The 21,604-nt window shown below is 44.6% G+C and overlaps 1 protein-coding gene across 3 annotated transcripts; it reads right to left on the bottom strand.

The window, feature by feature from the left end:
- Positions 1 to 837: 837 nt before the first annotated feature.
- Positions 838 to 20,931, bottom strand: SEC13 (SEC13 homolog, nuclear pore and COPII component). Of its 3 annotated transcripts, none has more exons than XM_016209931.2 (9): positions 20,914 to 20,931; positions 17,724 to 17,768; positions 15,399 to 15,514; positions 12,966 to 13,117; positions 12,399 to 12,532; positions 7,219 to 7,352; positions 6,686 to 6,809; positions 5,251 to 5,397; positions 838 to 1,203 (listed from the first exon to the last, which is right to left on the bottom strand). In XM_016209931.2, exons 1-9 carry the CDS (start codon positions 20,914 to 20,916, stop codon positions 1,090 to 1,092), a joined length of 969 nt encoding a protein of 322 aa, XP_016065417.1. In that variant the 5' UTR covers positions 20,917 to 20,931; the 3' UTR covers positions 838 to 1,089. The 3 variants fall into 3 exon arrangements, with proteins under 3 accessions (XP_016065417.1, XP_016065419.1, XP_016065418.1); XM_016209933.2 differs by lacking the exon at positions 20,914 to 20,931 and adding an exon at positions 19,245 to 19,591 and having other exon boundaries at positions 15,399 to 15,548; XM_016209932.2 differs by lacking the exon at positions 20,914 to 20,931 and adding an exon at positions 19,245 to 19,591.
- Between the last annotated feature and the right edge of the window lie 673 nt (positions 20,932 to 21,604).

The following is a 21,604-nucleotide window of genomic DNA, read 5'->3' as shown; positions in this document are numbered from 1 at the left end:
AAACGCACTGCCAGCTCACAGCTCTCTCAGCACATGGTAGCTATTGTTATGACTGCTCATTCAGGTGAGGGTCCCAGGGCCTCTGCTGAGAGGTGAGTTGGTTCAGGGTCGATTCAGATCAGAACCATGGTCTCCACCACAGGTCCCTCCTACCACCGACAGGGTTAACAAACTGATGAACTGTGGCAGTGTCTTAACTACTGGTATTTGGTTAGTATTATCCTGCATTTGCATGGCATTTTGTGGGTCACCCACATGTATGAGCCCGAGTCTTGTAACCATTCTGTAGGGCAGACTTTCTTAGTCTCATTCTGCAGAAGAGGGTAAGGAGCAGAGCCAGGTTACAGTCCCTGTAATTGAAGACAAGTCTAGTGCTCCTTTTTAGTCCTCACTGGAGGATATTTTTTCCACTGCTCTTCAAAGAGTGGAAGGGAGAGAGAGAACCATTGATTGGCTGCCTCCTGTAGGCGCGGGGCCCGCAGCCATGGTATTTGCCTGACTGGAACTGAACCCGGGACCCTTCAGTCCGCGGGCTGAAGCTCTATCCACTGAGCCAAACTGGCCAGGGCTAGCACTCCTTTTACAGTGCTTTGTATGGTACCTTCCATATAAGTTGAGTCATAAGGATGCTTACACAGTGACAGACCAGCTTTGTGGGTGGGGTTTGGCCAACAGGGACCTGGTCTTGGTTAATGTTGACTAACAAGAGTCAAAATGAACTTTTTAAGGGAGGATACTATAGGGAGACTTATAAACATGCCTGTTTAATTACTTTGGAAACAAAACCTCCCAAATAATGCCTGAACCCAAAAGGTACATAAAAAATGGCCAAAAAAATATTTTTTAAATAATAGATTTGAAAATCATTTGTTTTCCCCTCATAACATTAGTGCTTTCAGCCAGACAGTAAATTACAAACCACATCAAATCATGTTAAGGTAGATGATCAATCTCGTTGCAGTTTTAACTATTCTTAGGAAAGTAATCTTGTTGGAGTTTGGAGCTCTTCCTCTCAGCTGTCTGGTCAGTTGGTCCAGGAAGGGGCAGTCCAGGAATTGGCAGGTGGGGAGCTGGGCCCCGCCAGTCTTGTCACTGCTCATTCTGCTGGCTCTCTGTGACTGATGCAGACACGGAACCTTGGCCCTTGTTGACATCACTGATGCACACCCACTGCCCATCGACTGACTCCTTCCACAGGGTCACCTGCAAGCCAGGACACACAACATATTACAGGTCAGCACCCCTTCCCTCTCATCTCACTAGATCCCTATAAAGAACCATGGCTCATAGCCTTGTAGGTAAACAGAGGACTTATCTTGATTTATCTTGATTTCCCCACTGAAATCCCATCAAAACAGAAGAAAAAGAATAAAAATCTAGAGATAAAGTAAGGAAGTGACATCATCCAGATGGTGGCGTGAGTAGTTCCAAATGATTTTGCCCACCCCTGAAAAAGAACAACTATTCATGGACACACTATTAACACAGGAGGGAGTGAGGCTGACCCCCCCCCCCCCACACACACACCAGAGATCAGGCTAGACTGCATTACAAAGGTAAGAGGAATGGCTACACGCTAACTGCACCACTCTTCCCCCCGGCAGGTGCAGCGCCATACTGAAACCACGCTTCTTCCAGAGGGAAAAGAGCAGAAGGATGACACCCAGCACCCAAGAGCTGTGGGAGCCCCAAGGGGATTGTAGGTGAACCTGTGGGATCAACACTACTGGGAATCTGATTGTGACAGAGAAGGGGTTTCCAACAACCAGCACTCAGATCTTGGCAGACCTATTTCCCACCTGCAGAGTCCAACAAATCCCAAGTCAAGGGTACAGTCTGACCATGGAACTTGGTGAGTGCAGATTGCCTAATTCAGGTCCCTGAATAAGGAGTTTTGCCCACTTTGGTGAGTCACAGCCCTGCCTGCTCCAGAGTGTGGCCCCTGCAGGAAGGGCGGCAGGCAGAGCTGATTACTTCTAGAGCAAAACCAATGGCTCCACTCAGCTGGGAAACTTGGGTCACAGAACATTAGTGGCCTTAGAGCTGCTTTTCCTGCCGAGCTCAGAGGGAAAACTAATTTGTAGCCCCACTTAATACTGAATCACAGTCTTCAGACCGGGGAACCTTACCAGAGCACACATGAAACTGTGTATCCCATCAAACAGCCCTGCTTATAGTGGCACTGGAACAGAAAGCACAGGCTATGGCTTTTCCTGTTTGCAGAGCAAAACAAGTGCATTCTTGCCTGATTTGGGTCCCATCGCATTGTCCCACCAGGCAGGGAAGCTAATTCCCAGCCCCACCTACTGCTGAGTAGAGTGCCCAGTCCTGACCATGTAGTAAGTCTGACCAGAGAATCCAGGGAACCAAGACAGCTGTTCTCAGCCCGTGGCACACCCTGTGGCCACCCCACCTCAAAGCTCAAATAGCTGCCTCAACCAAAGACAGAACCTAATAGCAAGTCCCACCTATCTAAAGATGTTAGCAGCAGACATGTCCAGAAATCCAAACTGAGCTGGCTGGTGAAGAGCTGTCTCTGCCAAAGTGAACCTGTAAAGTCTGGAAGAGGAGACCACTTACTCCAGTGAGCAGATATCAACATAAGAGTTCAAGGATCATGAAAAACCAGGTAAGTATGATACCACCAAAGGAAACTAACTGATACTAAAGAGTTCAGAATAATCCTTTTGAAATTTAGTAAACTATAAGAATACACAACTGAGTAAGATTAGTAAAACAACGCGTGAATAAAAGGAAGTTTGACAAAGCAATAGAAACGATCAAAAACTAAAAAATCCTAGAGCTTAAAAATATAAAAACTGAACTTGAGACTTCAAAAGCAGCCTCAACAATGTACAAGAAAGAACTATGATTTGGAAGACAGGACATTTGCAATTATCCAGTCAGAAGAACGAAAGCCTATAGGAATTATGGGACATAATAAAAACAAAAAACCACTACAGTAGCCCCCATCCACAAGGGGTATGTTCCATGACCCCCCTGTGGATGCCTGAAATGTGGACAGTAATTCTGAACCCTATATATACATACCCATATAAAGTTTAATTCATAAACGAGGCACAGTAAGAGTAATGACAGTAAGAACAATTGTAACAATATACTGTAATAAGTTATGTAATAGTCCCTTTTTCAGAGTTATCTTATTGTACCGTATTCACCCTTTACTTAAAGGAAGCACGTTATAGCTTCTCTTTGGCATACCCGAATTGCTGGCATCACTAGTCTTGGGCTTTGGGGCCATTAAGTACTATAAGGGTTACTTGAACATAGGCACTGTGATTCTACAACAGTCACTCTGATAAATGACACAGCAACCAAGTGACAAAAAGGTGGGTAGTGTATACAGCATGTATACAATGGACAAAGGGATAATTTACGTACCAGGCAGGACAGAGTGAGATTTCGTTACCCTACACAGGACAATGTGCAATTTAAGACTTAGGAAGTGTTTACTTCTGGAATTCTCCATTTAATATTTTTGGAATGTGGTTGACTGCAGGTAACAAACCATGGAAAGAAAAACAGTGGGTAAAGGGGAACCACTGTATTTATGTTATGGGAATTTCAGAAAGAGAAAGGGACAGAAAGTATATTTAAAGCAACAACTGCTGAAAACTTTACAAACCTGGGGAAGAAATAGACATTTAGATCAAAGAGGCCCAAAGGATTCCAAATAGGTTGAACCCAAATAGGGTTACACCAAGACACATTATAATTAAACTGTCAAAAGTTAAAGACAAAAAATTTCAAAAGCAGCAAGGAAAAAAAAATTGGCAGATTTCTCAACAGAAATTTTTTTAGGGCAGAAGAGAATGGGATGACTTACCCAGTGAAGCTGTCCTTCAGAAATGAAGTAGGGATAGACTTTCTGACAACCAAAACCTAAGGGAATTTATCACCACTACATGGGCTTATAAGAAATGCTAAAGGGAGTTCTCTGAGTGGAAATAAAAGGAGACCAATCATAAAAACAGGAAGGCAGTGCAAAACTCATTGGTAATAAGTATATAGACAAAGTTGGACATGTAATATGGTAATGATGGTGTGTAATTAGTTTAAAAGTTAAAAAATAGTAAAATAGAACTATAATTACAGTAATCTTAGCAGTTACACAATACTAAAAATATGTAAACTGTAATGTCAATAACCCAAAATGTGAGGGGTAGAAGTAAAAGTGTTAAAGCTTAGGGATTCTATTGAAGCTGTTAAAATTGTAACACCCTATTTTAAACTATTAAGATGTTTATGTAAGCATCATGATAAAAACAAATGGTTTAAAAATCTCCAGAAAGACATAAAATGACTGGAGAAAAAGTAAGATCCAATGATATGCTGCCTACAAGAGATTCACTTTAGCCTGAAAGCGACACAGAGGCTGAGAGTGAAGGGATGGAGAAAGATATTTCAAGCAAATGGTAACCAAAAGAAAAAAAAAGTCTTATATCAGATAAAAGACTTTAAATTAAAAATGATTAAAAAGAGACAAGGTAATAATGATAAAGGGATCAAGAAGATGTAACAATTGTACAGGTTTTATCACCCAACATTAGAGCACCTAAGTATGTAAAGCAAAAACTAGCAGAGCTAAAAGGAGAAAAAGCAATACAGTAATAGTTGGGGGCTTTAATACCATACTCTTAACAATGGATAGATCATCCAAACAGAGAATCAAGAAGGAAACTATAGATTTGAACACTCTAGACCAAATGGACCTAAAAGACATATACAAAACATTCTGACAACACAACAGCAGAATACACATTCCATGTTCACATGGAACATTCATTTTAGGATAGATATGTTAGGCTACAAATCAAGTCTTAGCAAATTCAGGAAGGTTAAAATCATATCAACTATCTTCTCTGACTGCGATGGTATGAAACTAGAAAATTCACAAAGATGAAGTAGTCAAATGGTTGGAGTGATGGACTAACTGGGCAGTGGCTATGGATTTAATCTGGGCTTGAGTATTGGCCCTGCCACCTAATAGCTTTGTGATCCCTTTGCAAGTCAAATCACCTGTCAGCTTCTTTCCTATCTGTAAATGGGGGACATATGACCTCTAGGGGGCAGTAAGATTTAAGGATGTAATTAGGATACATGCTCAAAATGCAATCCCCATTAAGGCTCTCCCCAAGCTTGCCATGAGATAGGATGTTCACAACTGCACTTTCCCACGGGCAAAGACAAATGAGAGACTGTCCAGCAGGTCATGGACGTGGTGTGTACCTTATTATCTCCACCCGAGACGGCCAGGATGTTGGCTGTGATGGACCAGCTCACGTGCCACACAACATCATTGAACTTGTGCAGAAGTTTGGGGGACCACGTATTGCTTGACGCATCATCACAGGTCCAAATGAACACACGACCATCCTGGGAAGACAGGAGAGTCAGGAGATGGGGGTAGGGATCCTGCACTGGTGATATCTTTCCAATCTGGAGCCATATTGAACTTCTGCAGGAATAGGGTGGGGGATTCAGTACAAAGCATACCCAAGGATTTCCTGGGTTTCCACAGATTTAAGGGCCAATTTCCAGCCCAGTACCCATGCTTTCATCTCTTTTCCCCAGGAACACATTTCACATAGGCCAAAAATCTTGGCGCTGGCTGGGTAGTGTCATCCCGATACACCAAGGTTGCAGTTTGATCCGGTCAGGGCACAGAGAATCATCAACCAATGAATGTGTAAATAACTGGAACAACAAATCGATGCTTCCCTCCTTTCCTTTCTCCCTCAAAGCAATAAATAATATTAAAAAGTAAAAAGTCTCCCGGGGTCCTTTCCTCATACTGGTTTCAGGTATATGCTTTGTCTACATTGCTAACTCAAATTTTCTCTGGGGTTTTATATCTGCAAAGTCACTTTCTAGTTTCAGTTCTCTCTGGCTCTGTCTATACTTTCTCAACCAAATGGATGTGGCTGTCTAAAAACCACAGCCCGGCTGGAGTGGCTCAGTGGTTGAGCATTTACCTATGAACCAGGTCACGGTTTGATTCCCTGTCAAGGCACATGCCTGGGTTGTGGGCCCGATCCCACTAGGGGCCGTGCAGGAGGCAGCCGATCAATGACTCTCTCTCATCATTGAGTTTCTATCTCTCCCTCTCTGAAATCAATAAAAACATATTTAAAATAAATAAATAAAAACCAAGCCTAGAAAATGAGAAGGGAAAAAAAACCTACTCAGGTTTAGGACCAAACAAAATAGGCACAAATGGTATAAAAAGCCTGGTTGCCTGGCTTAATTCTTGCCTAGGGTATTGGTAACGTATAATTAAAGGCTTGTCCTTGGTCTTACTTTTGTGATCTGCCTGGGAAGAATGGATAGTAGGTGAGTCCAAGGTCTTAACTCTCCCACTGCCATGGTCCTTGTTTGGGAATACTGTCCGAATTGCACCCGAGCACCTCCATTCCCTACTCACGCAAGTGTTAGGAGGGGAAACTAGTCCTGCTTTGGCCCAGTGGAGGCGAGGCACTTCTGGCTTCTGATCAAGAGTTCACTGCGTGATGACCTGGCTTCACACGCTCTGCTATCTTCACTGGTCCCAAGGTGCCCGTTGCCTTGCCCTGACCTTTCAAGGACTTTCCCCTAAGGGGACTGGAAGGGCTGATGGGACTCACTCAGATTAAATAATAGGACGTTCTCATGGGTCTGAGCTGACCTGGGAACAGCTGGCGATGGTGCTGGTGGGTAGACCAATGGAAGGGGCCCAGGCCACGTCTCGAACCCAGTCACTGTGTGCTTCCAGCTTCTGTTCCTCCTTCCATTGGCCGTCCTCCTCCTCCCTAATAGGGGAGATCAGAGAGAATCAGGTAGCAGCCCAGGAGCCTTTCCTACAGCTCTATTCCTTCTCCACATCGTAAGCTCCACAGGGGCTGAGAAGCGATTTCATTTTTCTGATTCCATCCGTTAAGCCTGTCGAATTTTCCCAGTTCACCAGCTATAATGCACTGCTCTTCCACAGCCAAGTCAGGTCTAGCAGTTAGATAGGTGAAGAGTAAAAGTACTTGAGCAAAAAGCAAGTTTTTTTTTGGTTTGTTTTTTTCAGGATGTCCTCTGACATTGAAAATAGTATTCTATGGGCAACAGGGTAAAAGAAAGATGATCCTGTTTTTTGTGAACTGTGGCTGAGTCATGGTGGGTAGGGTAGAAGGTAAGAAGTGTCCCCCTGAGAAGTCCACCAACCCCACTTACTTCCATAGCTTGATGAGGTTGTCACAGCCGCCTGAGGCAAACTTCTTGATGTAGTTGGGCTTCTGCCCTGATGGCTGGTCTATAAGGCTTCCAGGTGCAACAGCAGGGGCCCAGCTGACAGCATTGCAGCCAATCTGTAAGGAGGGGGACTTGTGACTGCCCTTTTGCTTTGCGATAGAACACAGCTTTGGCAGACCCAAGGCTGCTGCTCATTTCCTCTCTAATCCTCAGGACTGGATTATGTAGGGCAGCTGTTTTGATGAACTAAGGACTGGCCACTCATAACTGTCCTTCAAGGATTCCTACCAGTGTGTATTTTTCAGCAATATGCATTTAAAGTAAGAATTAGGGACTCTAAGGAATTTAAGAAACAGAACAATTTTTCAAACATATGAAAGGAGGGCAGATTCAGAAAACCACACATAGTAATTAATCTTTTTGTTTTAGTTTTTGTGACTTAAATGTGCATCCTGACACTAAAGTTTAGTCTGTTTAAATATTGTTTTGGATTTTTTTACATCTCCTAATTAATAGCTTCCTCCTCTGATCCTTTTTTTCCTTACAATTTTTCTGTTGAAGAATCAGTGTCATCTGACCAGTAGTTTCTCAGGCTGTTTCTGCTGCTGCATACTCAGTTCAGCATGTTCCTCTGAATTCCTAAACTGTCAGCTGGATCCATGACTGGATCAGACTCAGGCTTGATCTCTTTGTCAAGACTACATGTGGTGTATTCTTTCACCAGGAGGCACATGATGTCATACTGTCTATGTTGTTGTTAGCACCTGTCAATAATTTATGCTTCTCTTAACTCACTGAGAGTTACCAAATGGTGATATTGTAATTCTACTCATATTACACGGAGTACTCTAGGTAGGGGCAATCCCCCTCATAAATATTTGGTTGCCCAGGGGTACAGATCAGGTAGGAAAGGCAGGATATGTTTGATTCTTTCTGAACTGGCTCCCTAACATTCTCCAAAGATGACTGATTCTCTCTTAAAAGTTATAAACTCATAGATTTAAGCATATTTGAAGGTTTCAGTTCATTGCAATTATTCTCATTTTTGACACACTGCCAGCCCATCTTTGGCACTGTGAACCTGTTCAAGTTGGCTTCTTTGACATAATCCTATTATGTCAAAGTATGACCTTGATTTCTTTTCAATCTGGTATGACAAGATGTACAAGCTCATCTTGTACATTTCCTGCCTCAGACCTGGAATTGGCCATTTCCTCAAGAGCTCTGGTTTCCTTTCGTGAGAAACTGTATTCAAGACTATAATCTGGTGCTAGGGATGCTCACTGCCACATAATTATCTTATTTCACACACTCTTAGAATAATATTGCCAATGATTATTAAAATCTTTAATGAAGTGTTTGCAGTGCTCTTACCTTTTTTGGGGGGGGGAGGTGTCTGTGTGTGAATGGTGCCAACATGAATAAATACGGATCTCCAGCTGCTTGTGTGCCACCATTTTAACAGTTGTGCTCTATCTAGCTTAGCAGAGTGCATGGCCAATACATCCCATATTCTCCCTTCTATCCCTCCTTCAGTCTCAGTTCTCTACCATTCACTGTGTATTTACACAGGCATGCCTTGGGGATGCTGCAGATTTGGTCCAGACTATTGCTATACAATGAGTATCAAAATAAAGCCAGCTGTAATATTTTTGCTGGTGGAGGGTCTTGTCTTTGATTTGTAAAAAACACAACATCAGAGAAGTGCAATAAAACAAAGTGTGCCTGTATAAATGTCTTTCTAGTCATTTTTGTTGTCTGAAGTGTATTTTCTAGTAGATACCTCAAGAAGGGCTCATGAAAACAATATTCTTGAGTTCTTGCATATCAGTAACTTATTATCCAAAATGAAAATTTAAAAAGAGCTGAGGTATAACTGACATTAACTGCACATAAAGTATACAATTATATACCCTGTAAAACCATCACTACAATTAAGATAACAAACATATCTCAAAGTGCTTAGAGAAAAAAACTTACAACTAAGAATATTCCACCTGGCAAAGTTATTATTCAGAATTGAAGGACGGAGTTTTTTTCTAGACAAGCCAAAGCTAAAGGAATTCATCAAGATTAAATCGGCCTTACAAAAAATTAAAGGGACGTCTTTAAACTGCTTTAAAGGGTGCTAATTAGTAACAAGAAAACATATAAAAGTATAAATCTCACAGGTAAAGGTAAATAAATACATAGTAAAGGTAGTGGATTAATCACTTATAGAGGTACTATGAAGGTTAAAAGACAAAAATAGTAAAAATGACTATCACTACAATAATTCAGGGATACAAAAGATAAAAAGATGTAAAATGTTACATCAAAAACAAAATGTGGGTGGGAGAGAGTAAAAATGTAGAGCTTTAGAATGTGTTAAAACTTAAGTTACCAACTTAAAATAGACTGTTGTAAATATAGGTTGCTACATGTAAGCCTCATGTAAACCACAAAGCAAAAATCTATAGTAGATACACAAAAGGTAATGAGAAAGGAAGCTAAGCATGCTGTGGAAGACAGTCACCAACCACAACTAAGAAGAGAGCGAGGAAAAGGCACAGAGAGGAAGTACAGAGTCACAAAACAATTAACAAAATGGCAATAAGCACATACCTATCAATAAGTACTTTAAATGTAAAAAGACTAAATCCTCCAATAGACAGAGTAGCTGAATGGATAAAAAACCACTAAGAGCCACCTATGTGCTGCTGACAAGACTCTAACTTCAGATACAAGGACACGCACAGACTGAAAGTGAAGAGATGGAAAAAGATATTCCCAGCAAATGGAAAACAAAAAAAACCTGGGGTACCTATACTTATGTTAGAGAATAGACTTTAAAATGAAGACTGCAATAAGAGACAAAGAAGAACATTACATAATTATAAAGGGGTCAATCCAACAAGAGGATATAATATTTATAAATATTTTTGCACCCAACACAGAAACACCTAAATATATATACAAATATTAACAGACCCAAAGGGAGAAATAGATAGCAATATAATAGGAGACTTTAATACCCCACATACATCAATGGATAGATCACCCAGAGAAAATCAGTAAGAAAATATCAACCTTAAACAACATGTTTGATCAGAAAGACTTAACAGATATATACAGAACATTCCATCCAAAAGCAGCAGATTAAACATACTTCTCAAGTGCACATGGAAAATTTTCCAGGATCGACCATATGTTAGGCCACAAAACCAGTCAAATCTAAGAAGACTGAAATCCTATCAAGCATCTTTTCTAACCACAGTGGTTTAAACTAGCAATCAATTATAAGAATACTGAAAAATTCACAAATATGTGGAGATTAAACATCATGCTACTGAACAACCAAAGGGTCAATGAAGAAATCAAAGGAGAAGAAAATACTTTGAGACAAATGCAAACATAAACACAACATACTGCCCAGCTGGGTGTGGCTCAGTGGCTGCGCAGCAACCCAGGAACTAAGTGGTTCCGGTTTCGGGCTCGATCCCCACTGAGGGGTGTGCAGGAGGCAGCCGACTGACGAGTCTCTTCTATCTTTCTCTCCCTCCTCCTTCCCCTCTCTCTAAAAATCATTAAAAACATATATATAAAAGAAATACAATATACCAAAATTGATGAGATGCAGCAAAAGCAGTTTGAAGAGGAAGTTCATAGTGAGAAATGCCTGCCTCAAGACACACAAAAAAAGCCCTGCACGGTGTTGCCCAGTGGTTACAGCATGTGCCCATGCACCAAAGGGTTGAAGGTTCAATGCCCAGTCAGGGCACACACCAGGTTGGGGGTTCAATCCCTGGTGGGGACGCGTAGGGGAGGCAACAGATCGATGTTTGTTTCTCTCCCCCCCCCACTACCCCCTCCCTAATATATGCTATGACATAGATGAGCCGTACGAACATGCTAAGTGAAAAAAGCCAGTCACAAAAGACCACATATTGTATGATTCCATTTATAGAAAATGTCCAGGATATGCAAATCCATAGAGGTGGAAGGTAGATTAGTGCTTGCTTAGGGTTGGGGGTAGGGTGGGATGAAGAGTGACTGCTTATGGGTTTCTTTTGGGATGATAAAGTTCTGGAAATAAATGGTGATAACTGCACAACTTTGAATACAGCAGGTCCTCAAATAACATAATTTCATTCAATGCTGTCTTACATTAATAAAAAAAATCAATTCCCAGCCAAGGCCACTGACAGTGGAGCATGTTCTCCCCATGTCTGTGTGGGTTTCCTCCCACATCCCAAATATGTGCATGGTGAATTAACTGGTGTGACTAAATGTCCCAGTATAAGTGTAGGTGTGCATGTCAGTGTGCCCTGGGATGGAAAAGTGTCCTGTACAGGGTGGTTTCCTGCATTGTGCCCTGGGCTGCAAGGATAGGTCTGGCCACCTGTGACCCTGCACTGGAATAAGCAGGTTGTAGAAGAATTGTCTTACTTGTTTTAATTAATCTTTCTTTTTTTGTTAATCCTCACCGTCTGGGTAGATTTCAGAAGTGTTTGGGGCCATCAAAGCCATAACTGATGCGTAGAGAGAAGGCAGGCAGGTGGATTCTAGGTTCTAACATTACTTTTTCTTGCCTCAACATAAAATGGGACTAGGACTGCTTACCTTGCAAATCTGTACATTTGTTAGTTTCATCTTTCATTCACAAACATTTGTGAGGATTATATGACACACAGTAGGAGCTCAAGAAAATGTGAGTCTTCCCCCAGCTCCAATGTGCACAGTGCTTTCTTAACTGTTTCAACCTTAATGTCCAATGACTAGAAGTACAGGAAACTAAGTTCCTATGATGCTTTCTATTATACCACTCAGTTCCAGGGGGTCCCAATGACCACCAGAAGGCATGTCAACTTAAGGACTTGAGGCATCCATAGCAAAGGTGGCAGGCAGGCTGCTGCTGCCACATTGCCAGTACCCTGGTCTTCTCTGACTTAGGAGCTTGCGAGGAGGAACCAGTGCTAACCCCTGGCTTCCCTGGATGCAGCCTTTCTGGCTTCGGAGCAAAGAAGCTCAAAGCTGCTCTACCAAGCATGTCTGATCAGCAGCCCATCCCCGGCCCATTGCACAGCAGTGACACTACTCCTGTCCCTCTCTAGGGGGTAAACAGGAGACACATGGCAAGTCAGCAGAGCTACCCTCTACACCCAGGCAGCGTGTGGACTTACAGTGTGAGCATTGTTGATCTTCTTCACGTCCCATTGGCCCTCCCCCGTGTAGGTCAGCAGGGAGATGGCCCCATCCGAGCTCCCACAGGCCAGGATTAGGCCGTAGTCATGGGGGGCCCAGCACACAGAGTTTACTGCAGGAAGGAGGGAGGCACAGTAAGCAAACTTTGATTTTCCAGATTTACCATTTTACTAAATTTCTAAAAAAATTGCAGAGATCACCAGGGGGAAGTTGTAACTTTTTCAATGGAAGAGATTTAAAAAACCCACCACCTACTAACATCATCTCCTAAACTAATGTCTATCTTAACAAAAAGTAGGCTAGACAATTATCTAATAAAGGCCAGTACTTAAAATGAATAAACCTTAAAAAACTGTATTGTCTTTGCTTTTCTCATTTTGCTTTGGACTGACTTTAGGTCTTAGGGCCTTATCTCCCATGTGGATGAACCAGCAAAAAAAGCCAACCAAACCCAAGGGATAAACAAGAAGCATCACAAGGGGCAAAGAACCAGAGCATTAGCCAGAACAGAGCCCCCCCCCCCCCTCCTGCCACACTCAGTGTACCTGAGGAGTCATGTCCTGTGTGTTCATGCGTCTTTTCCCAGGTGCCGTTTTCCTCTTTCCAGATAATGACTTTCCGGTCATAGGAGCAGGATGCCAGGATATTGCCATACATGGGGTGGGCCCAAGCCACTTGCCACACAGGTCCCTCATGACTATAAAGGGAGAGGGTAAGAAGCTGCTCAGATGGGCCAGAGGAACCAACAGTGCTCTGCCAGCCACTTCTTTGGGCAGAACTAAATGGCTTCCTTGGTAAGCAGAGACAGTATCTCAGGACAGAACTGCCTAAGATTTTCAAAAGGGAGAGCCAAAGAATGTCACTGCCAAAAGGGACCTTTGAGCAGTGAGGCCCTTGAGGCCCAGAGGTCAGAGAGGCTTTGAAAGTGAGTCAGGACTCCAAGTTAACCTCTCCAGCCCACCCGGCAGAATCCTCACTTGCCTCAGATTGCAGGCCAGCAACACCGACACCTACTGTCATCAGCAGAGTCACTGATCAATCTGGGTTTTACACCCACGAGTGCTCAGTAAGTATATACAGAATCAATCATTAGCGTTCCAAATAGGCAACTTCTTGAGGTGGTAGTATCTGTTTTGATATTTTCTACTACTCTTTTAATTTGCTCAAAAGGCACGACTCTCTTATCTTCTGATCTTTGTTCACATGCTAAATATCGTCTGAGCATGTACCCAGTGCTAGGGTTGGTACTGGGACCATCTCTGGGTCCAGGGAAGGGTGGGTACCCAGCATACAAGAAGTAGCTCGGCCACAGGTGATGGGCCAGGTTCTCTCACACCCAATCTCCATTCACCAGCTGCTTTACTTTAGGTAAGGACTACCTTCTCTATGGCTTAGTCCCTTAATGGAGAGATCAATAAGACTTCTTTCAGAGGATGGTCATGAGGGTAAATATTTGTGGTAACTCATGTAAAGAGCTTACACACACTCAATGCCCATCAGCTATTACTGCTGTCCTTGTTTATATTCCTTCACCCCAAGGCTGTAGGCACTCAAAGTCTCCTCCTCCCTCTGGGGGAACAATAGTACATTCCCAGTCCTTACAAAGGAGGTGCTAGTGAAACTCTCAGTAGACTCAAATGTCCTACACAGAGCAAAGATTTAACCAAGGCAAAAAAGAAAGGAGGTGTGAATTTATCCCTCCAATATTTCACACCTTTCGAGCATAAGAAAAACACAGAGCAGAAGGGACTGAGTGATAGCTGATGTGACTGCCTCTGCCAGGCTGGCAGCCAGTCCTCACCCCAGTAGCTCTCTGCTCAGCCAGTGGCTGCTGCACAGGGAAAGTGGCATTTGGCTTCTCCTAATTGTGGACACTCAGGAGGAAGGGAACATCTCCCCAAATGGCTACTGACTAAGTTGTGTCTTCTTTAATTCAGTTAACAAGCATGTACTAAGCACCTTCTTGTCAGGGTTTTTTAAACTCTCTTGCACAGTCTGGTGAAGGTGGGTCCCTTCTTAGAACAGTGGATCAAATACATAGAGCTAGGATTAGAAAAGAAACCCAATTATATTGAAATAGTCATGAAAACATTAAAGAACAATTTATAATACACTGACGTGTGTGCTTCTAACAATCACTCTGATTTCAAAGTGGTAATGAGCATGAATGCTATTTTGAGATAGCTACAACTATTACAATGTGATATGAAAATATCTGACTTCCCCTGGTAACAGACTGATAGGTACTATGAATACTACTGTGGTTTCCAAACTATATCCATAATGGAAGGATATGCTAAATATCAGACACTGAAAATAAAGATGATTTCCTGCTGCCCCAGTTCACCAACCCCTGAATTCTATCCATGGAACCCTTGGAGATCCATGGGATCCAGGTTAAAAACCCCCACTTATTTGAAAGGCAGTGAACTAAGGAAAAGCAATAGAGATGTGGCCATAAAAATGACAGCCAGGATCTCAAGAACCTCAGTGGGGAGGAAGGGAACCATCTGTAAACATTCACTAATATCTGCCATGGGCAAACAGGCAGAATTATGGGATTTATACACTCACCATTACATTCTTACATTATTCTTACATTACCACACTTGAATGACACTTAGATCATGCTGGTTAAACTTGGGAAGGGGGGAGGAAGTTTCCCACTTTCAAAAGTAGCAGTAGCTACTGAAGGCTTGCAGGCACCATCAGCCCATTTTTAGGGAGAGCGAGTGAAGGCTCCCAGAGACAAACTGACTCTTGCCCAAGATCTAGTAGGTACTTGGGTGGTAGAGCTGGATTCACTCCTGGATCCATCAGCCCAGAATGTCTGCTGAGGGCAGCAGGCTGGCTGGGAACCGGGTGTCCTCTCTGCTAACTGCACTGCGGGCTGCTCTGATCTGGCTCTCAGGCTTTCCTGACATGCCTAAAAAGCCGAATCATTCTCTGAGACCTTGCCCAGGGTTGGCTGCACTCACCCCCTGAGGTCTGCGATGAGGATCTGCCCTCCGTTGCGTACATCGAAGATTTTGACAGACCTGTCTGATGAGCAGGTTGCCAGGCGGGTGCCATAGTAGTCCATCTGGGCATCATGCTGCAAAGGGAGGACAGCTCAGGAAGCCTGCAGGCTGGGGGGTGGGGGGTGGTCACCAGGACAGAGAATCTAGTTTGGACCAGAATCTACCTGAAATGAATCTAACCTCAAAGAATCATCACTATCAGGCAGGAAGCTAGCATATCAACATTCTCACTTCTCTGACATGCAATATCTTTCTGAAAGGGACAAGACAAACCACATCCAGCTACTTTTAGACCCTTTATATACACGGGGAAGTCCTTTCCCATCCTGTTCTGTAGGTAGGTATAGGAGAAGAAAAGCTGGTTTAGCTCCCTTCTTCCATAGCCCCTCCTTACCCCGCCCCCTGCCCGTGTTCTGAGGCTCTGTAAGCTATTGGGGATGACACCTGGAGATTCAGCTCGGCCCAGAACCAAGGGCTAATGCTGAGCCAAAGGAGCAGGCCTCTGACTGCCTGTAGGCACCCATCAGGTACTCCATGATGCACATCTGGCCTAGACACAGAGTTCCATTCAGACACTGGGCTCCTTCCTCCACTCATGGCCCTGGATCCTTTGTGGACCTTGGTTCCTGGGTTTCCACTTCACCTTTTTCTCTAGTAGTGTGCCTAGCACCCCAGACTGTCCATGCATGCCTTAAGTGTCGCTGGTCCCACCACTGATAAATCGATTTCCACAATGCTGACTGGCTATCCAGACCCAGGGATGGCCTCTGCCTACAGCTCGTCGCTCCAGGGTGATGGCTCCTCTGAGTTGCTATGCCTGCTGTCCTGCTGTTTGCTGGCTCTTCCTAAATCAACAGATGGCATGTTCTTCAGCTTTCCCACCTTGGGGGTTTCAAGAACTATTAGCTGTCTCTCTTGTGGTCATCAGGAACAATCATACCCTTTCAAAGGAAGCAGTCATTCCATTTGCTTCAACATTCCTTCCTCACCTCCCTGAGGAAAAACCCTGATTTTTCTTTGTAAGTCAATCCTCTTGACTAGTACTGGTACAGATCTTCTCTGTAAATGTATTTTGGAAGCACTTCTATAGAGTGCTATCACACACTTTGGGAGGAAGTAGGGCACAGCACCTAACAGATTTAAATCCTGTCTACTCAGCTTATCTGCTGTGCAACCTTGGAAAAATTACCTAGTCTCCTTGAACCTCAGTTTCTTTATCTTTAAATGGGGCTAAGAATGGCATCTGCTTCAAGGGTTGTTATGAAGGTTACATGAGATAATGAATGAAAAGTATTTAGCATGGGATCTGACACTTAGTGAGCATCCAGACATTAGTTATTATTACCTTGCCTTATCTGTTCCTCAAATCAAACCCACACAAGCAAGTAGCACATCCATTATTTTCCCCATTTTAACTATGAGGAAATCAAGGCTGGCTGAGAAGAGTCAAGAGGTTCCCTAAGGAGTCTTAGATTGGATCTTCTTACTGATGGTGCCACACTGTCTCCAAAGAGGTGTGATCTTACAGCTAGACCACACGTGGCTGCATCCAGGGAACACATACAACTCTGAGGCCAGACAGCCTCTCAGAAGCCCTAAAGCAACCACTGGTGGGCAGGAACCCTGGGAGGAAATGCTATAAGCTGACTGACCTGGGCCTTGCTCAAAGGCTGCTTGGACTGCTTGGCCCTGCATGAAGCAGAGTTTGCATCTTTGCTGTGGGAGACTTTAACCTCTGAACCTTCTCCCACAGCCCTGTCTTCTTACACTGCGCCCTGTGTTTGCCTCTAGGAAACACCCTGAGTTAATGACTTCTGGTCCAAAGGGCCTTGTCTGGCACCTCTGTCTGTGGTGGTTGTACTGAGATATGCCTTGGGCTTTTTGCCAAGCCTGCCCCCTGCCTTGATACTGAGTCATCTTCCTACTCTCTCTTCTTTCAATCCCATTTTCAATGGGGCTAAGAAGTGACAGTAGGAGGAAGACAGGTGGAGAGACTGTTTTCAAACCTCTGTACCTACTCAGCCTCCATCCCAAACCAGGTTACACTGTTGGCCAAAAGACTTAAGGCCTTGAGCTACAAACCAGTCCCAGGTTCCTCCCACAAAGAATGACCAGACTGCCACAGCCCTGCTAACTCAGAAGGCACTGCTAGGAGACTGACTATATCCCCAAGGCTAGTCTGACTGGCAAAGGCTGCAAGGCCACACTGGATTCATGAATGCTTCCCTCCCACAGAAATGCCCATATTCTCAGCCTGTGAGGGAGGGCTAAAAGAATACTTACAATCATGTCCTCATGTGAGGTGTCCACAGTATTAATTACTGACACCTAGAATCAAAGATGACATTGGTAAATGAACTGATGGCAGTTAGAATGCAATCATCTTATTAAACCCACCGATGATTTTTAAAGTTCTTGACTTCATTCATTCATTCATTCAGTAAACATTCACTCGAGTACCTTCCTTTTGTGAAGCACTGTGCCAGGAGCTGGAGATACAGATACAAACAACAGGTACTTCTTGCCTCTGAAAAGCCTGCACACAAGTAACCCTAACATGGCAAGGCAAATACTTTAATGGTGGTTTACATGTGCTATAGCAGCCTGAAGGGCTGGCGGTGTTGGACACAAACTTGGGATTTAGATAAGGAATTTGCCAGGTGGTACAGGGAAAGAAGGTACAGTCCAAGCAGAAGATATAACATGAGCAAAGAGGGGAGATGGCAAACAGTCCTGGCTACCTTTTCGGGCGAAGAGACGCCGAGTGAGTAATGACTGGTGCTCTCTTCCTTTCTGACAGAGCCTCTAATGTTTCAGGCATTTTTTTGCATAATTAGGTTAATACCCAAGACATGGAGAATTTATTCAAGTTTCCCTTGAGGCTGCTCCCTGGTCCACAGCCTGTGACAGATCCTAGACTGTCTATCGGTTTCTAGGGCTGAGAAGCTTGTAGGCCTGGAACACAGCTGCCAGGGACATCACCTTTCTAACCATTCTTCGAGGTCCAGCTCAAATTATGCCCCCATCTTGAAGATTCCCAGATCCCCCAACTGGCTGTACTACTCTGAATATCTTCAGGCCCGGCCGGGCGTGGCTCAGAGGTTGAGCATCGACCTAGGATCCAGGCGATTGGGGTTCAATTCCCAGTCAGGGCACATGCCTGGGTTGCAGGCTCGATCCCCAGTTGGGGGTGTGCAGGATGCAGCCAATCAATGACTCTCTCATCATTGATGTTTCTCTCTCTCTCTTCCTCTCCTTTCCTCTCTCTGAAATCAATAAAAATATAAAAAAAAGAGAAGAAAAGAATATCTTCAGTACTAAAATGTCTACAACACTTTACGCTGTTTCTTCTCTCAACTAGAAGGCATGCTCCCTGGAGCTAGGGTCTGTGTTGTCTGCAATTTTGAATCCTCTCAAATCATCCAGCACAGTGCTCTGCAACCAGAAGGAACTCAATCACTATTTGCTGAATGAATAACTATGAATAAAATGAACAGTTTTACTTGACTCAACCACTACTCTCTTAAAACTCGTGGGATAGAAAAGAACTGAAAAGGGTGCAGTTTGGATCTAGTATTTCTTACCATTTCCCCCATTTCATCTTTGCCCAGCACAAGCCCTGCAGGTATAAAGTCTGACCTGACTTTTCAGAAAGGTGGACACTGGAAGGGGATGGCTGTAAAGCAGTGCAAAAGGTACACATTAAGGAAGCATAGGCTCTTTTATCAATTCCAGAGTCCCTAAAAAACTGGGCCCCAAGGTCTGCAAAGGCAAGTAAGGAAGGTAAAAAGAAGAGTCTCTTACGTGGGCCAAGCTATCCAAGTTAGCAAGTGCTTTCACATGTGTACTGGGAAGGACGAAAGGCGGAGTTAATCAGAGTTGTCTGACAGACTAAGGAACCAAAGAAACCCAGAAGAGAAAGTACTAAAGTTACAGAGCTAGTTAAAGGTGGAGCTGGGAAAAGAGCTCCACCTGCTAACTCGCAGCCCACAAAACATCCCACTCCACTAGGCTGTGTATCTAGAACATAAAGTAGTTGTTACACTGAATTCCCTAAATCAATGGCTGAGGGCTAAGTAAAGCCAGGAAGAAAGTTTACTGGTCGTTTCATACCAGGTCACCAAAGGACCTTAGAGATAACTAGCATTTATTTACTTAAAAATTTTTTATTTTGGTTAATCCTCACCTGAGGATATTTTTTCCATTGATTTTTAGAGAGAGTGGAAGGGAAGGAGGGAGACATGGATGCAAGAGAGACACATCGACTGGCTGCCTCCCACACAAACCCCAACAGGGGCCTGGGATTGAACCTGCAACCCAGGCTCGTGCCCTAGACCGGGAATCTAACCTGCGACCCTTTGGTGCCCTGGCCAATGCTCTAACCACTGAGTGACACCAGCCAGGTCACCAGTATTTATTTTGAACCATTCTCACCACTAGTTATTCCAAACAAGTGCTTTTTTTTTTTTTTTTTAAATCTCCTTTAAAAACAAGTTCTTCTGAGAACCTAAGGTAGTTTGGTCCTTGTTAAGGAGAAAGTGGCAGCCCTCAAAACATATCAGCTTTTCAGAATCAGTTAATGAGTTAAAAATTCACTTAGAAAGAGCTGACTGTCAGGGCACAGGAGTCACCAGTTCTCAGCAGCTGAAGAATCAGAGGCCAAGAGATGAGTAATTTAAAACCTAGCCCTCATGCAGAGCAAGAACTAAACTCAGTGTCCTACACCTGGGTTCACCCAGGTTTCCTCAGAACTCCAGGCACATACATGTTCCTGAGAGCACTGGTTCACTGAACCCCCCACTCTGTGCCAGGCTCAGGCTAGATGCTTTCATCCATTAGCTCCCATTCAGTCATTCACTCAATGAGTACGCGTGGAGTGAATGTACACGGTGGATTCCACAGATTTAAAAAACGGAGCCCCTGCCCTCAGAGACTTACTCAGTTCATGCTTACATTAGTTTCCTGAAGTGTCCATGAAACCTGGGGGCCCTACCCCTAGCCACTGTTCCACACACATCACTCAGGAATGGTTAAAAGCGTTCGAATCTCAGCTCTGCCACCTACGAGCTGTGCGAGAGGCTCCCTCATTTGTAAAGTGTCGGTAACAGCACCTACTTTACTGTAAGGGCTGTTAGGAGACTGAGATTATGAACAACGCTTGACATTTACTAAGAGCTCAGGATACAGTGGTTCCTACAACGTTCCCGGTTTTGTTTTCAACTGTTGGGGGAAGGTACGGGAAGGAAGGAGTGAAAGGCGCGGCGGTGGCGCGGCCCGCAGAGTTCCGGGAGGTTCCTCGACCTCCCCCGGCGAAAGGTGCCGCGAGGCAGGGCCGGAGCTCCCCAAACCTCGAGGCGGTGCAGGAAAGCTGAACGGCCCCAGCCCGGGGCTTGAAACTAGAACGGTCGAGGGGCCCCGGACGGCCGCGACCACGGCGGGAACCCCGCTCGGCGTCCCCGGCCCTAACACTCACCATGGCTGCAGCGGCGGCGGCGGCGGCTCCCAGCTCGGACGTGGCAGCTCCCGGTGGCGCCTCCGACAGCTCACTTCCGGCGCCGGGCTGGCCGGCCGGGCTGTTGTGCAGGAGCTCCGGGCAGCAACGTGCTCCGCTCGCACAAAGGTTCCGTGACTTGCAGCAGCAGCAGCGGCGCCGCACCGTCCGCCGGGCCCTCCCCTCTCCAGCAGGAGCGCCCGAGGCCCGCAGCGGCGCCCTGGTTTTCCAGGCTTTTGGTATCTGAAGCTCTAGCCGGTCGTCTCTCCTGACCAACCCGTTTCCCCTCTGAGATCCTTACGTGAAAGAAAGGATTCATAACTACAGCTTCACTTGTTACCCTGAGGTTCTGGGTGCGACCTGCCATATGATGAACGCTGACGGAATGATCAATTTTTGGGGTAGTGGATAGACTGGTCCTAGTGCTTCCTTGTTAGTCCCACCTCAGGACCCAAGGCTGGGACAAGGCTAGGGGAATGCCCCCTACTAGAAGCTGAGCCCTCTCGCTCTGCCTTCTCCAAGCCATGGGACCCAAACTCCCCCTTCCCCACAGTTCTGGGATCCGGTGAGTCTGGCCCATCAGGTAGATCCCCTCAGCAAAGAGGAATCTCAGGCAGGCTTCTGCAGCTAGAGCTCAGGATGCAACCCTCAGTGTTCCCAAGCCTCAGGTCCC

Source organism: Miniopterus natalensis, chromosome 15 (assembly GCF_054644295.1).
Source record: "Miniopterus natalensis isolate mMinNat1 chromosome 15, mMinNat1.hap1, whole genome shotgun sequence".
Classification (NCBI taxonomy): domain Eukaryota; kingdom Metazoa; phylum Chordata; class Mammalia; order Chiroptera; family Miniopteridae; genus Miniopterus; species Miniopterus natalensis.
This window is presented reverse-complemented; position numbering and strand designations above follow the sequence as displayed.